The sequence below is a fragment of the Curcuma longa genome, chromosome 3 (assembly GCF_044706935.1).
Source record: "Curcuma longa cultivar G26 ecotype Majalengka, Jawa Barat chromosome 3, ITB_CL_G26_1.1, whole genome shotgun sequence".
Taxonomy (NCBI): Eukaryota; Viridiplantae; Streptophyta; class Magnoliopsida; order Zingiberales; family Zingiberaceae; genus Curcuma; species Curcuma longa.
In genome coordinates, this window is record NC_133863.1 from 3580290 (window position 1) to 3594154 (window position 13865).

Here is a 13865-nt window from a genome sequence, read left to right on the forward strand (position 1 = left end):
AATAGGTGGAAGAGGTGAGTGTGTAGAAGGGAGATATGACAAGAAATCCTAGTTCTGAATTTCCTACCCGAAGTTATAGGTTTATGCCAATTAGCATAAGTCTAAAACTTTCTAAACCTTTTGAATAATGTTGGGAATCATTTACGATGATAACAAAAGGCACCCTTGGAATCACAAGCACTATAGAAATCTATAGAAGTTGAAATGAATTCAATCAAAGCTCTTTAGATCCATCAATTGATTTTGATCGAAACTCGTTGATGGATTTAAATATTTGGATTTTTAAAATTTTGCTATGAGATAGAAAATATGAGTGTATAGGAGGTATATATGGTATTCATGTTTGATTTTGATATCTTTACGATAAGTTATATGTATGTGCTAAATGTCTACTTTCGGAGGCTATAATTTTTGACTCGGATATCAGAATAGGACATTCTACGCGTCGAATCTACATTTGTTATAAAGTGGAATCTATAATGACCTATGTTTTAAGCCCAAAAAATATAGTTTAAGGCTTTTTCAGAGGTTCAAAAGAATTTTTTCTTTTTTTATTATTTTTTGTCCATAACTTAACGTAGAGATGTCAGCACTAATCATGTACACTATAAATATTTTTACTGTACTATCTTCTTCAATTTCATAATAAATTTTTAGAAATTCAAAACCTCTAGGTCTATCAATAGATTTTGACCAAAACTCATTGGTGAACCTAGAGAGCTCCAACAGAATCTATTTTCAGTGCTATAGTTTTGAAGTTCACCAAAGTCTATACGTGTCCAGAAATATTAATTTAAAGTCATTAACAATAGTGATTAGAAAGTTTTCAAGATTTCAAATTTTAAGGCAATTGACACATGCATACACATAAATTATCAGAGCGATGTCAGAACCATGAATGAACATCATACATAACTTCACTAAGCTACTCTCTTATATTACATGTCAATTTTTTAAAAATCTAAATCTCGCAGGTCTAATCGAAACTTATTGATGGACCTAAAGAACTCCGATTGGACTCATTCCAAGTGTTATAGATTTTTGAAATCCTCTAGAGTCCAAATATGTCTTCTTTACTATTTTAAAAAATAATAACATAATAGTCCTGATATTTAAATTGTGATACTTATTTTTAAATATTAGCCCCACTGTGGTATTGATTTTAAGCACCAACATCTCAATATTGTTGATATTTAAACTACGCTGTTGATTTTTAAAACTCACCAAAGTGATTTTTTATTTTATATTATTATTATTTTTATTAATACAATCAATTTTCATTATTAATTTAATTTAATTTTTTTATAATTAGATATTAAAAAATAGAAGATATTAAAAATAAAAAATATTTTTAATATTTTATTAATTTTCTTTTATATATTTTAATTTTTATTAAAGTTTTAAAATTAAAATTAAAAATAAATAAATTTAGAAGATTATCTATTAAAATTGAAATTAAAATTTAGTTTAATTTAAGAGTGCAATCAGAGAGAAAAAAAGAAAAGGAAAAAAAATTAATCGTTGGTGCACCTTTGATAAAAATAAAAGTTAAGTGTATCTTTTTAAATGCATCTTTAGAATTTATAATTGAATAAATTTAAAATATAATTATATATATTTAAATTTTAAATTTTAAAATATTCTAAATTTAAATTGATCGATTGAATTTTAATCAGGACACGTGGTTGTAAATGGTTGAACAAAGAGGCATTGACGACTTTCCACGCGTCGTAATGAAATTCGCTCTTGATCGATCGAGGGAAGTTCTCGGGCAGCCAATTGCCGGACGGGTCCTTTTCCCACCATTACCCTCAAAATCTTCAATGAACCAGCATGGCGATGAGGGGTACAAGAGTCTTTTTACGTACACACTTCAGCGGCCACGATTCACGTGCCATTACGGATCATTCCTCAACAACTACCTCGCGAGCCATCGTCGCCGTCCATTTTTGTTGATTCTGCACCGTACATTCGTTCAATCTGGCGGTGGGCAGCAAGCTGCTGGAACTTTCTCTTCTTAGAAAAACCCTACTATTTAACACCGGCAGGGTGGAGCGGCTGCCGACCGCTTGCCTTCGTTTGTTGTCGATCTGCCATCGTCGTCGTCTACGTTGCTGAAATGGGGAAGTCGTATCCTACTGTGAGCGAGGAGTACCTGAAGTCTGTGGAAAAGGCGAAGAGGAAGCTCCGCGGCCTCATCGCCGAGAAGAACTGCGCTCCGCTGATGCTCCGCCTTGCGTATGTGGTCACTTCCACTCGATTTAGTTAGGTTTTCTAAGTTTTCTAGCATATCGGTGTATGATCTTGGAAATTTGGGGTTTGGGAGTTTCAGGTGGCACTCGGCAGGGACGTATGACGTCGTGTCGAAGACCGGAGGGCCGTTTGGGACCATGCGATTCAAGGAGGAGCTTTCGCATGGCGCCAACAACGGACTTGACATCGCTGTGAGGCTCTTGGAACCAATCAAAGAGCAGTTTCCCATCTTGACCTACGCTGACCTCTACCAGGTTCGTTGCGGCTCGACTTTTTGTCATTTTTGTTATTGCATCTTTTTCCTGCTCCGTGATTATCATTTCTGCTTTACTATTGACAGCTGGCTGGAGTTGTTGCTGTTGAAGTTACTGGAGGACCTGAGATCCCTTTCCATCCTGGAAGGGAGGTATATGAATTAATCTCGACCTCAAAAATTCATCTTTTTTTCCTCTGAATTTATCTTTTGCGTAGATAATGTTGGAATTTGATGGCGCATTTTTTTCCAATTCTAAATGAATGCATCTACTTAGCTGCTATTCTTTATATTACCTATTCATGTATGGGACCATAACTGCTAGGTCTTTATAGTATTTTCAGATAAGTTGTCGTATGGAATCTCGTGATGTTTATCCACTCGCCTCATCAGTCATCACTCATGGATGTCGAGAGAATAGTTGCATGCCTGACTGCCTAAGAACTAAATCAATTTTCATTCGTGTCCTAATGTATATATTGACTCTTTTCAACGACAATACTGATTGTTTGTGATTTTTACTTTTACTCTTTTTTCTGTTTTTGTTTGTTTGTTTTTCGCTTATTATTATTTGATTTATAAACTATCTTTCTTTTTTATGAAAAGATAGCTATGGGTTGAAGGCAGGATTCAAACCTGGACCTTGGCAACAACTTCCAAGGGGCTTTTACCAATTGTGCTAGTTGGTGCCCTCAACTGGACTGTTATCCAGTTGTAATAATACGACTTTATGAAGATATTTACACTCTTTTGGGACCAATTACCCAACCTCTGAAATTGGTAATTGCCCAAATCTGGCCCTCACTTTCCGGAATCTAAAATACCCAGATCAGGTTATCTTTACTTCGGAAACAACTTGATTTCTTGAATCAAGCTGATTTGGCAAACCAACTTGTGTGACTAAAAAAAAATTTTAAATAGGAGGTATAGCTCATTTAATTTTATAATTTACTTTTGAAAATTTAAAGATATTAATTAATGTGGTGAAACAACTTGGTTGACTGAAATAATTTTATTTTTTGTGAAAATAAAAAAAAAAATACTTTTCTAGTTTTATAGACATTTCTCTTTTTTATAAGATGGGAAAATAATTTAATTTTTCTAGGTTTTGTCCATAATTTTTTTACCACATGATAAAAATGTGATTAAATTTGTCTTTTTTAAATAAAAGTTTTATGTATAAAAATTAAGTGGGAGAAGAATATTTACCTACAAAATTAATATAAATTGCTTTTACTTAATATTCATCAATATCTTCTTCTCACCAATATTAACTTTTACTAACAAGAATTTTTTACATTATGTAATAAACTTATCACTAAGGGTGTGTTTGGTTCAAGTTATCATGTATAACCTTGATTATGAGGAATAAAACATAACTTAATATTATTTGGTTCAATCTTAGGTAATGCAAGAAAAACTTATTTGTTTGGCGGTTTTAGTGTATAACTTAGTTTAACATTTTACTATATTACCCTTGGTTCAACTCTAAACATGACGATATTGTATGAATTAAAAAACCTAACATTTTATTGTTTTATGCATATGTTGTAATATATCGAACAATAATATAATAATTAATAAGTTTGATAAGAGTGAAAATAAAATATATATATAATAATATTATTATTAATGGTGATATATATAAATAAATAAATTCAGATAATATTTTAGAATTTTCTATTATTTTAGAATTTTTTGGGGATAATTTTGTTGAGCTTTAGACTAGATATATTTAGTTTATCTCAACTATAGGTAGAAGTTGATCGATTCAATTGATCAAAGTTTTAATCAGAAAATTTAAGTTAAAAAAATGTCATCCCTCATGCATGCGATCGTGCATCTGTTGTCTCGTGATCGTGTGCTCATTGCCACCTCTGAGCATTTGTCCCCCACTTGTCGGTCGTCCTTGTTCACGGGATCCGGTGAGCCGCCTACCACCTCCGGCCTCGGCGAGCCTTCCGCACGAAGTAACGGTGGCGATGCCGAGCCGACACCGACCTTGCTGCTCACGCTCGACAACCGGCCCTTGGCGAGCCTTCCACACGAAGGAATGGTGGCAACGCCGCGACACCGCCTTCACTGCTCACGCTCGACGACCGACCCCCGGCAAGCCTTCTGCATGAAGGAACAGCGGCGACGTCGAGCTGACACCATCCTCATTGCTCACGCTCGACGATCGACCATGGTTGGATTCGCATCAACCCTGAAATCAAGGGAAACCTAATGTTGTTGAGGTAATCGCATTCCAGGTTATATGCCCATTTTATTGACGTTTGTTGATGTGGCAGGAATGCTTGATTACTTGACAATCACTCATTACCTAAATCAAACAGGGTTAAATAATATAACCTTGGATGGATAACCAAGGTTATCAACAATAACCTTGAATCAAACGCACCCTAAATGTTATGTTATATATATTCAGTTTTAGATTTAGTTCTAGTTAAATTCTTTAATTTTTAAAGTTTTTTTTCACAATTGTTTAATTAGCATAAGCATAAATTCAGGAAAGGAATTTGATCTCAATAATATTTGCATTTGTTCAAGCCAAGGACATTGTTTTTTGGCGATGAATCAGATCAGTTATATTATAGGAACAATGCTCTTGAGATACTATTGAGTGTTTTACGGCCATGTATTACAGATTTATACATCTTACACTTGTGTTTATCCTGCTCCAGGACAAGACAGAACCACCAGTAGAAGGTCGTCTTCCTGATGCCACGAAGGGTATGTTCCGTTGCATTCCGTTGCTTTTATGCATGCATATCCCTGGACAGAATAGTTTTTTTACTAGTTTAATTTTTTGCATTGTTGTTACTTGGGCTCTAGTTCGAGTAGTATCTTTTGAAGATAATTTCAATTGCTGCTGTGCTCAGAAAAACTTGTTATCCTCAGATACTAGACAATCTAATTAATTGTACCTATTCAAATATGATGACCTGGTTCTCTAATTTGTCTTGTTTAGCTTTCAAGTTGCTACATGTATTACCTTCCGTAAATTTTCATTGGACAAGTTCATTTTGTTCCCCAAATAGCATCTTTTTTCTTGATAAGAAGCTTTTATAACCCACATGTTACTTTCATATATCTGTGTTTTCATCTTCCAGGTTCTGATCATCTCCGGGATGTCTTTGGGCATATGGGTCTCAGTGATCAGGATATTGTTGCTCTCTCTGGTGGTCACACGCTGGTGAATTTCATATTTCTATCCAAACGTCCTCATACTGTGTTTGCAATCATCATTGTGGTTCATTCTTCCATTTAATTTGTGGCTTTTACTTTCCTTGGGACAGGGAAGATGCCACAAGGAGCGATCAGGTTTTGAAGGTGCTTGGACATCAAACCCTCTTATTTTTGACAACTCTTACTTCAAGTAAGTTTTTCCTTCAATAGTAGATTTCACAAATTTCAATGACTATAATCTTTGAGCTAGTGAAAGTCTGACAAATGATTTGTATATATTTGTAATTTTACATCAAGGTCAATTTGGTCAATTCTATTTGCATCTTTTTATGTTAGTATTAACCAATCATAGTTAAGAAGAACCTCCAGATTATCATGACTAAGATCTCTTAGGTTAAAAGGAAAAAAGAAAACTTTATAGGTACGACTCATCACACCTATGAATTGGGGTGTTGTGCCATAGGAATTGATGTACTAGAGATGAGAATACAAGATGGATGCATAGACTTGCAAAAATGGATAAATTAAAAAAAAATATTAGTATTTGAGAGCAACTTTGCCCAGTTCTAATAGATAATAAAATTACAGATAAAAAGAGAGAAAATTGATCGAGGTAGTATTAACATGTACTAAGATGATCAATAGATATTATAGTTAGGAGAGTCTCGACCTATTGAGATAGCTTTACATGGTGCTCAATGGAAGGATAAGCTTAATAACAAACACAATTTTGGATAATGGTAATAACCTTTTCTACTTGCTTGTTTAATTTGGAATTATGAGTGCTATGACTGATTGAATTTTCTGTCAGGGAACTTCTGAGTGGTGAGAAAGAAGGCCTTCTCCAGCTACCCTCTGACAAGGCCCTTCTAACTGATCCTGTCTTCCGGCCTCTTGTGGAAAAATATGCTGCTGTATGCAATTTCAGTCTCATTGTCAATACCATAGGACCTGCTCTACCACAAACAAACGGTTGCTAACTCCGCTTGTAAATGATTCGTTTCAGGATGAGGATGCTTTCTTTGCTGATTATGCTGAAGCACACCTGAAGCTGTCAGAGCTAGGGTATGTTAAAGAGTATTTGCAAAGTACAGAGGTGTTTTGTTTGAACTATCTTAATGTTTCTGTTGATCTCGTTTCCAGATTTGCAGAAGCTTGAAGGGATGAACCTGTCGGATCTAGCAAGTCGTTTTATTAATATATATCCGCCTAGTAGTATCTCCATGAGTTTGTCAGAAATAAGATTCTATGGTTGTATCATTTGCAAGTCATTGTCCCTTTTGTTAAAAACTTAAAATGTACTCAGAAGTCGTACGTGTATGCAACTGCTAATGATGTTGGTTATCGTTTGTTTGTAACGTTTTGATTCTGGCGCTGGTGTTGCTTCGGTTCATGTTGGTTATTGCCGTTAGAAGGTTGCTCTGCTAGGAATGCATGCTTCGTGCTTTGATGCCAGTTTAAAACTAACTTAGCATGTGGAATCGATATTTGTTTAAGAGAGATGCAACTTTAGTCCAATAAACAATATACAGGTAGTGATATGTGACAAGAATAAGAGTACTAATTCTAGCAGCCGTTGACTCAAATGTGTAAAACGTAGTCTCTGGGTATGGTCTTAAGACAATAAAGAAGAACATTGCTCGTTTTAGATCTCTGTACATGGACGGAGAACAACCATCGGATTATATTGGTTGCAGTATCCTCAGCATTCCTCTGAAAGTTAGATACGCATATTAACCATAAAGATTCAAGAATAATTTTGTAAATTGGTTTTCTAATATTATTTGGAAGTGCTCATCTCATCAAATTCCTTTTCCAAAACGATCAAATCACAAAATACAGTTTTGTAATAAAAAAAATTATGATTCCAGCCAGGGCCATGTTATCCCAAGTGGTTAGACATACGGCTGTAATATCCCATCCCATCTCAAAAGACTCATCCCCTAAATAAATTTAGAAAATTGAAAATATGGTTTCAGTTAATTTTATAGATGACCTAATTTCTAACTTTTAAAGATAAAATTAATTCAATATCAGCAGTAAGTTGTTTAAAAATAAGTACTTATTAAATCAAAGAAGTATATATCTTTTTTATTTTTAAAATTTAATATAATCTTTTTAGGAACCTAAAAACTTATCTTTGCAGGCTTTTGAAAAAACAAAAGTATAAATCTGATCAGGATATTGTTTCTGAAACAGTAGTACACAAAAAGCTGCAGGATACATTGATTCACACACTGCTGACCTGAAAAGCTTCTCGGATAGTTGGATTCCAAGTTGCTCTTAGTGCATGCCACTTCACCTAATAATGAAGAAATAATTGTTTTATCGACAAGTTCCTACTTAATTTTCTTTTAACACAAATCATAATTATTTATTCTATTAAAACTCATACAGATTAGAATAATTTTCCGTGCGAACCAAATACTTCCTTTTCAGACAAAGCCAAGAGTCACTTTCTTTAGGAGAGTGAAGTATCTAGAGAAAAAAGCTAGTATATAGAGAATCCAACAATTGTAGCTCATTAAATATATAAATGATGAGATTAAAGTCCAGATGATTAAAATTGTAATCATCCATATCAAATTGCACTTCCTACTTCCTCCTATCTTCCATTCTTTCTCCTATCTTTGTTCAAGGAAAATAAAGCAAATGGACCAACAGAGTCCTTTGCAATAAATAAATGGACCAACAGACCAGCGAGCCTTATCTACTTGTGATATGTTTCAAGCCGATGATTAATCCTTCCCGATCTCCCTCACTAACTTACTCCTTACTTTTCAATAAATTAGTGAAGAATCTTTGATTATCTCCCTCACTAACTTATTCCTTACTTCTCAGAAACTCAGTGCAGAATCTTTAGAGCTTTATGCTTCAGCAGCAAGTCTGAACTATTCTTGAATTGATGGCTTCAAGTGAGAAACCAAGGTGTGGAAATGGAAACTCAGTGGAGTCTGAGACCACCTTTGCATCATCTGAAAGCTCCTTCCAGTCAGAAAAGAAACCATCCATGTCACACAGCTGCTCCAAAAATGAGATAATTAAGTTTCGAATGCTCATTTAGTTTCTTTTCTTTTCAAGATCAGTACTTAGTATTTTCTCCAAGTTTGACTTCATCATTTTAAAGTGGTGCATGCAGTGTCTGTAGATGAACATTGACCAAAGTGTTTGGCTAAGCCTAAAGAGACATGTTTCCTGCATGCCAGCTTGTAATCAAAAAACAAAAATGTGTAAGCCATGCGGTTCTCAACAGTTTACTTTCTTTTTTTCATGCTTATTTCTCATCTTCAGTCACATTAATTAGCTACCCTACTGGTTGAGTGTATTGGATGGTGGTATCTCAGTGAGACTAACTCGAGATATTTGGTTTGAAGTTTGAACTAATTCTTTGCATGCTTTTCGCTCTCTATTTTATGCTTTTCAATTAGGAGAAGCTCTTCTACTTCCTTAATCAACGGTAGGACTTAAGGCAAGTTTCTCTCCAATATCTGAAATTCTAACGATAATTAATGACGTTTTCATCTTAGAGTGAGACATATACATATATTAAAGTTGATTAATCTCTTCCAGGACTGATTCAAAATTAAACAAGCAAGAGATGTTTTGTGTTTTGACATCAATTTCGTTGTATTTAATTAATGAACCCATATGGACTGATTTAAAAGGTTGAATCAAGAGCTCAAGCAAGACACTCAATTTGTCTTCAATTAATGTGTTATGTTGTAAGCAAGTTCAATTAATGTCCAAGACAAATTCTAAAGTATATTGTCATCCACTTGACCACACATAATTGTTAATCTGATTAAACTAATTGTAAACCCAATTAATTGTATGACCTTTGGGTTATTGTTTCCTAGCAAAAGATAAGTCTCCTCTGCTCACCTTCTCCACTACCCTACCAGATTTGTTCCCACTCTCATTAAAGCCCAAGTCGTTCCAGGCATGTTGCCTTCAGCTACTTTTCTTCTAACCTCAATTTGTTTTTTATTTAATCCAAGGATTCAAGATAATTAATTAGTATATTCCGTCCTTTCATTTCCGGGGTTTTGCTAACATGGCTGATCTAAGATAGTTTTGGATTTGGCTTTAGTGGTGTTAATTTAGTCAAGCTTTTGTTTTTTTTTTATTTGATGGTGGCAAGTTATAAAGGACTTTTTGGTCCTTTAATTTGGGTTTTTGTTGACTACAAGCCAACATGTTTTTTATGATTCTACTTATGAAATGTTAATGATGTTAAATATGAAGTAAAGGATGCTTTTTTTGACTGACGCAGTTATACAAGACAAAATTTTTATAGGCATAATTTCCTTAACTCAGTTCCTATGCAACATGCTCAAATAGTTGTACCACAAACAAACATTGACCACTATTATAACTATACTGTAATATTTGCGTTAAGTAATGAATTACTAGTCCCTGCCGTACGTGCTTATACATGCATGAATGTGACATATTAATTAGATGGCCAAAAAAAATAAGCGTTGGCAAGTTAATTACTAATTAACCAAAAAGATGTAGATTTAGGACAATTAATTAGTCCATATAGGTTATATTAAGGGGATTAATTAATAGTTGTTGGAATATTTAATTGCGCCCATAAATTAGATGGAAGAGTCTGCATAAAGTTATAGAAAAAGGACTCTTCGAGGTTTGGAAATATTTATGAAATTTTGGTCCTCACGAGGAAAATATTGTCTTATTTTTGACACTCATTACATGGTAGATATGAGTCATTTTCTATACTTGGATTTAGGTGCGCCTTTCCAATACCTTTCCTGATAATTTTCACGTTTAATTATTAAATGAGCTTTTTTTTGGTTGTTATTCAGAACAAAAAATATTTAAGAATCTCTTTACAAACAAAAGCTTTAATTAAGAGCACATGAAGTGAGCAATTGTCAAAGGGGGAAAAAATGTTAACATTAATCTCTTAAAATTAATTATACAATAACACATCTCACAATCAAACGTCTCATATATAAATAGACTTCGTCCATTTCTCCTACTTAATTACTATCGCCGTATAATTGATTAGAAGCTTAATTAATTAGATCATAGCTAGGATTTAGATTAAGATCAAACTTAACAATAGTCAAGCTTCAATCAATTACTGTGAACATAGATATTTGTGGATTTAAGTAAGCTATATGTCCAACCACGGCTCGCATCCTGAGGAATTAACAAACACGTAGCTCTGGCTGATGTCTTCGTGGAAGTAGTAATTAGAAGCATCATTGTTCTGAAAGTGCATGCAGTTTGGATCTGGTGCCTGAGAGGAATAATCTTGATCGATGTCCATGCAAATCAGAGCGAGCAAGTTCTTGTTCTGAGCTTGGAGGTTGATGATCTCGGCCTGGGTCCTGGCCAGCTGAGCTTGAAGCTCGCTGACTTGCTTCTGAAGGTGGCATATCGTGCCTGCGCACCCGTAAACTGGATCGCGAATTCGGGCGCTTGCTTCGTACACCATGCTACTCACTGCATCGGCTCTTTGGCTCTCTGGCAAATCCTGTCATTTATTAAAAGGTTTCCAATGTTAATTTGAGATATTATTCCATGCTAGCTAAGGTAATTATGTTAAGTTTTGATTCGCTAACTAATTAAAGAGAGTACTCAAGTAGTTTAAGAGTTGCCGTGTCTTTTGTCTATATTTGTTGCACTAAGTTTACGATTGGTGTGTAGGCAATATCTACTGATAAATAAAGAATGCGTGTGACTTGGCCAAACTGCATGATGTTGAAAGACTTAATTTCTTTTTTCAGGGAAAGATTATTATTTAATGACCTAATATTTCGCGTCCCAAAGAAGTCAAATTGAAGTTTTACTTAAGGACAGCGATGGGTGAATTATTAATGAATTGCTAATTTGTGTTCCGAAATTGTAATCTAAAGCCTTTTTTTTTTTTTTTTTTTCCAAGCAGAATTCTTAAATTTGATCGATTTGAACGAGTACCTGCAAGAGTTTGATAATGTTGCTGGCGCCGAAGAGGCGGTGCGCGGTGGTGAACTTGAGCGGCTCCGTCCGCGGGAAATAAGGCGCGAGGACGCACTTGTCGGCGCACCGCCGGCGAAGGATTTTGCAGGCGGCGCAGGGGCTGTGGATTACGGTCGGCGCCGGCGGGGACGAGATGGGCGACGACGACGTAGGGGAGGAATTAGAAGAGTTGGAGAAGTGGTGGAAGTTTGTGGTGAGTTCACTAGACTCCATGGAGAGAGAGAGAGAGAGAGACGATGATGAGGCGGTGGCGGAGCGAACTGCAGTGCAGTGGAATAAATGAGCCACCGGAGAATAAATATATAGAGGCAAAGGGAAGCAGATCGTGACGTCATCTCTAGACGAATTTGACCCCGGCAACTCGGAATTTTTGGCATTAAATCTCCGGTTGCAGTTTTTTTTAATATACTTATCTTAACTTTTTTTTTTTAATCCGACTAATTTTAAAGACGATCAATCCGATCTCATAAAATTTTTATCGACCAGCAAAGATCAGGGCTCCGGTTGCAGTTTATAGTTTTTGATTAATTAGCTGGCGAATGCTGGTGTTTGGAAATTTTAGCCCTCCATTTCATGGTCAATTTTAGTTTCCACCAGAAGAATAAATGGACTTCTAGATTCTCAATTTTCGATTGAAGGTCTTTTTTCAAAGGAAAAAAATAGTTTATAAGGCTAAATATCATTTAGCTATTTTATATGTATTACCAATTGATTAATTTCCTAGTAGAAAGCTTGAGTTTTTCTCGGAATAATGAAAGTTAAATATATATTAATTTGATATTGTTAAAGATAAGATCATGAATTTTATTCTAGTTAGGTAAAGAAGGTCTCCTATAAATCCTCCGTGTCATTAATTGATTAACTCCTTGCCTAACCGTCATTTCCGGCACCGCTTAGATATATCATCAGGAAGCGTCAGCATGGGAATTTTTATCCCCATGTGATTAATCATCCAATAAGCCTTATCGAGAGATTAATTAATTAGAGTGTAAAAGCATAAAAGGAAGTGAAGTATGCACACAGTTGAAGATCACATGTGTAAAAGTATCCCCATGTGGTCCATCATTAGTAATGACGCGGATACGTTTGCCCACTAAACCACGTTCATTAGGAAGAAATTATGCTCGTGTCGACCTCACAAAAATTCTAATGCATTCTCAAAATACATAAAGGCTCCTTTCAAACGGATTAATAGATGGGTTAAAAAAAATTTCCAACACAACTCAATTAAGACGAGTCAACTTACGGATTGCGGATGGGTCAACCCATAGATTTATCAAAAAATAAAAAATATAAAAAATTTTTAAATTTGGATTGTAATTTAAACAGATTAAGTTGAAATTTTTAAATTTTTGGATAACATTTTAAATTTTTAAGCCCACTAATATATTAAATTTTCTTCATTTTAAATTTTGAAGAAAAAGAAATTTTTTCAATTCATGGACCGACCCACACAGGATCGCGCATCTAGGCGGATCGATCCACTTGAATCTACCTTAAAATGAGTTGATAAAATTTCAATACAATTCACTTAAATTATTTGATGGGACACTAATCTGACAGACCTAATCTAAATTGACGGCTGTACCTTCCACTGCTCTAGGTATGCATTGCACTAGCCTGTGCCATTGAGCCTCTAATTCTACAAATTTGGCATCTTAGAAATCCTTATTTCTAGTTGAAGATCATCAGGAAGCAAGATTACACCCCCAAAAATTCAGAGCCTGTGTTATGAAGAACTCCACCAATTCTTGCCTCTAGCCAACCAAGCACTTTGATCTTGGCATCCCATTGGCCTATGGCATGGAACTTTCATCTTCTCTAAGATGCATGGTACTCCAACAAGCTCCTCCCTGACTTTTTACTGAACACCTATTTATTTGAGATGCGATTAGAAAACTGAATTCAACTTTAAACTAAATCAGAGAAAATTGTAGTCTATAAATCCGTTGGTTCAATTGTATTATAAAATCAAGGGAAAAGTTAATTTCCATTGATAAGGATGTATATCTTTCTTTAAAACTAAACGAAGTAGAAACTGAATTGATCAGTACAGATTGATTGAATAGCTTGTGGTATTTAATGTTATCTTAGTTTTCATTTAAAAACTTTCATGTTGGTGTGAAATTTTAATCGTAAATCAATGCAACAAATCATGCCCACCACACTATAGAGAGCC

General features: G+C 34.8%; 2 protein-coding genes across 2 annotated transcripts; one reads left to right on the plus strand and one right to left on the minus strand.

The window, feature by feature from the left end:
- Positions 1-2050: 2050 nt before the first annotated feature.
- LOC141822995 (L-ascorbate peroxidase, cytosolic) lies at positions 2051-7064 on the plus strand. Its single transcript, XM_074710280.1, has 9 exons — positions 2051-2238; positions 2333-2507; positions 2594-2659; positions 5191-5239; positions 5620-5702; positions 5806-5885; positions 6507-6609; positions 6702-6760; positions 6839-7064. Exons 1-9 carry the CDS (start codon positions 2120-2122, stop codon positions 6852-6854), a joined length of 750 nt encoding a protein of 249 aa, XP_074566381.1. The 5' UTR covers positions 2051-2119; the 3' UTR covers positions 6855-7064.
- Positions 7065-10671: 3607 nt separating this feature from the next.
- LOC141822997 (LOB domain-containing protein 1-like) lies at positions 10672-11902 on the minus strand. Its single transcript, XM_074710281.1, has 2 exons — positions 11645-11902; positions 10672-11201 (listed from the first exon to the last, which is right to left on the minus strand). Exons 1-2 carry the CDS (start codon positions 11897-11899, stop codon positions 10839-10841), a joined length of 618 nt encoding a protein of 205 aa, XP_074566382.1. The 5' UTR covers positions 11900-11902; the 3' UTR covers positions 10672-10838.
- Between the last annotated feature and the right edge of the window lie 1963 nt (positions 11903-13865).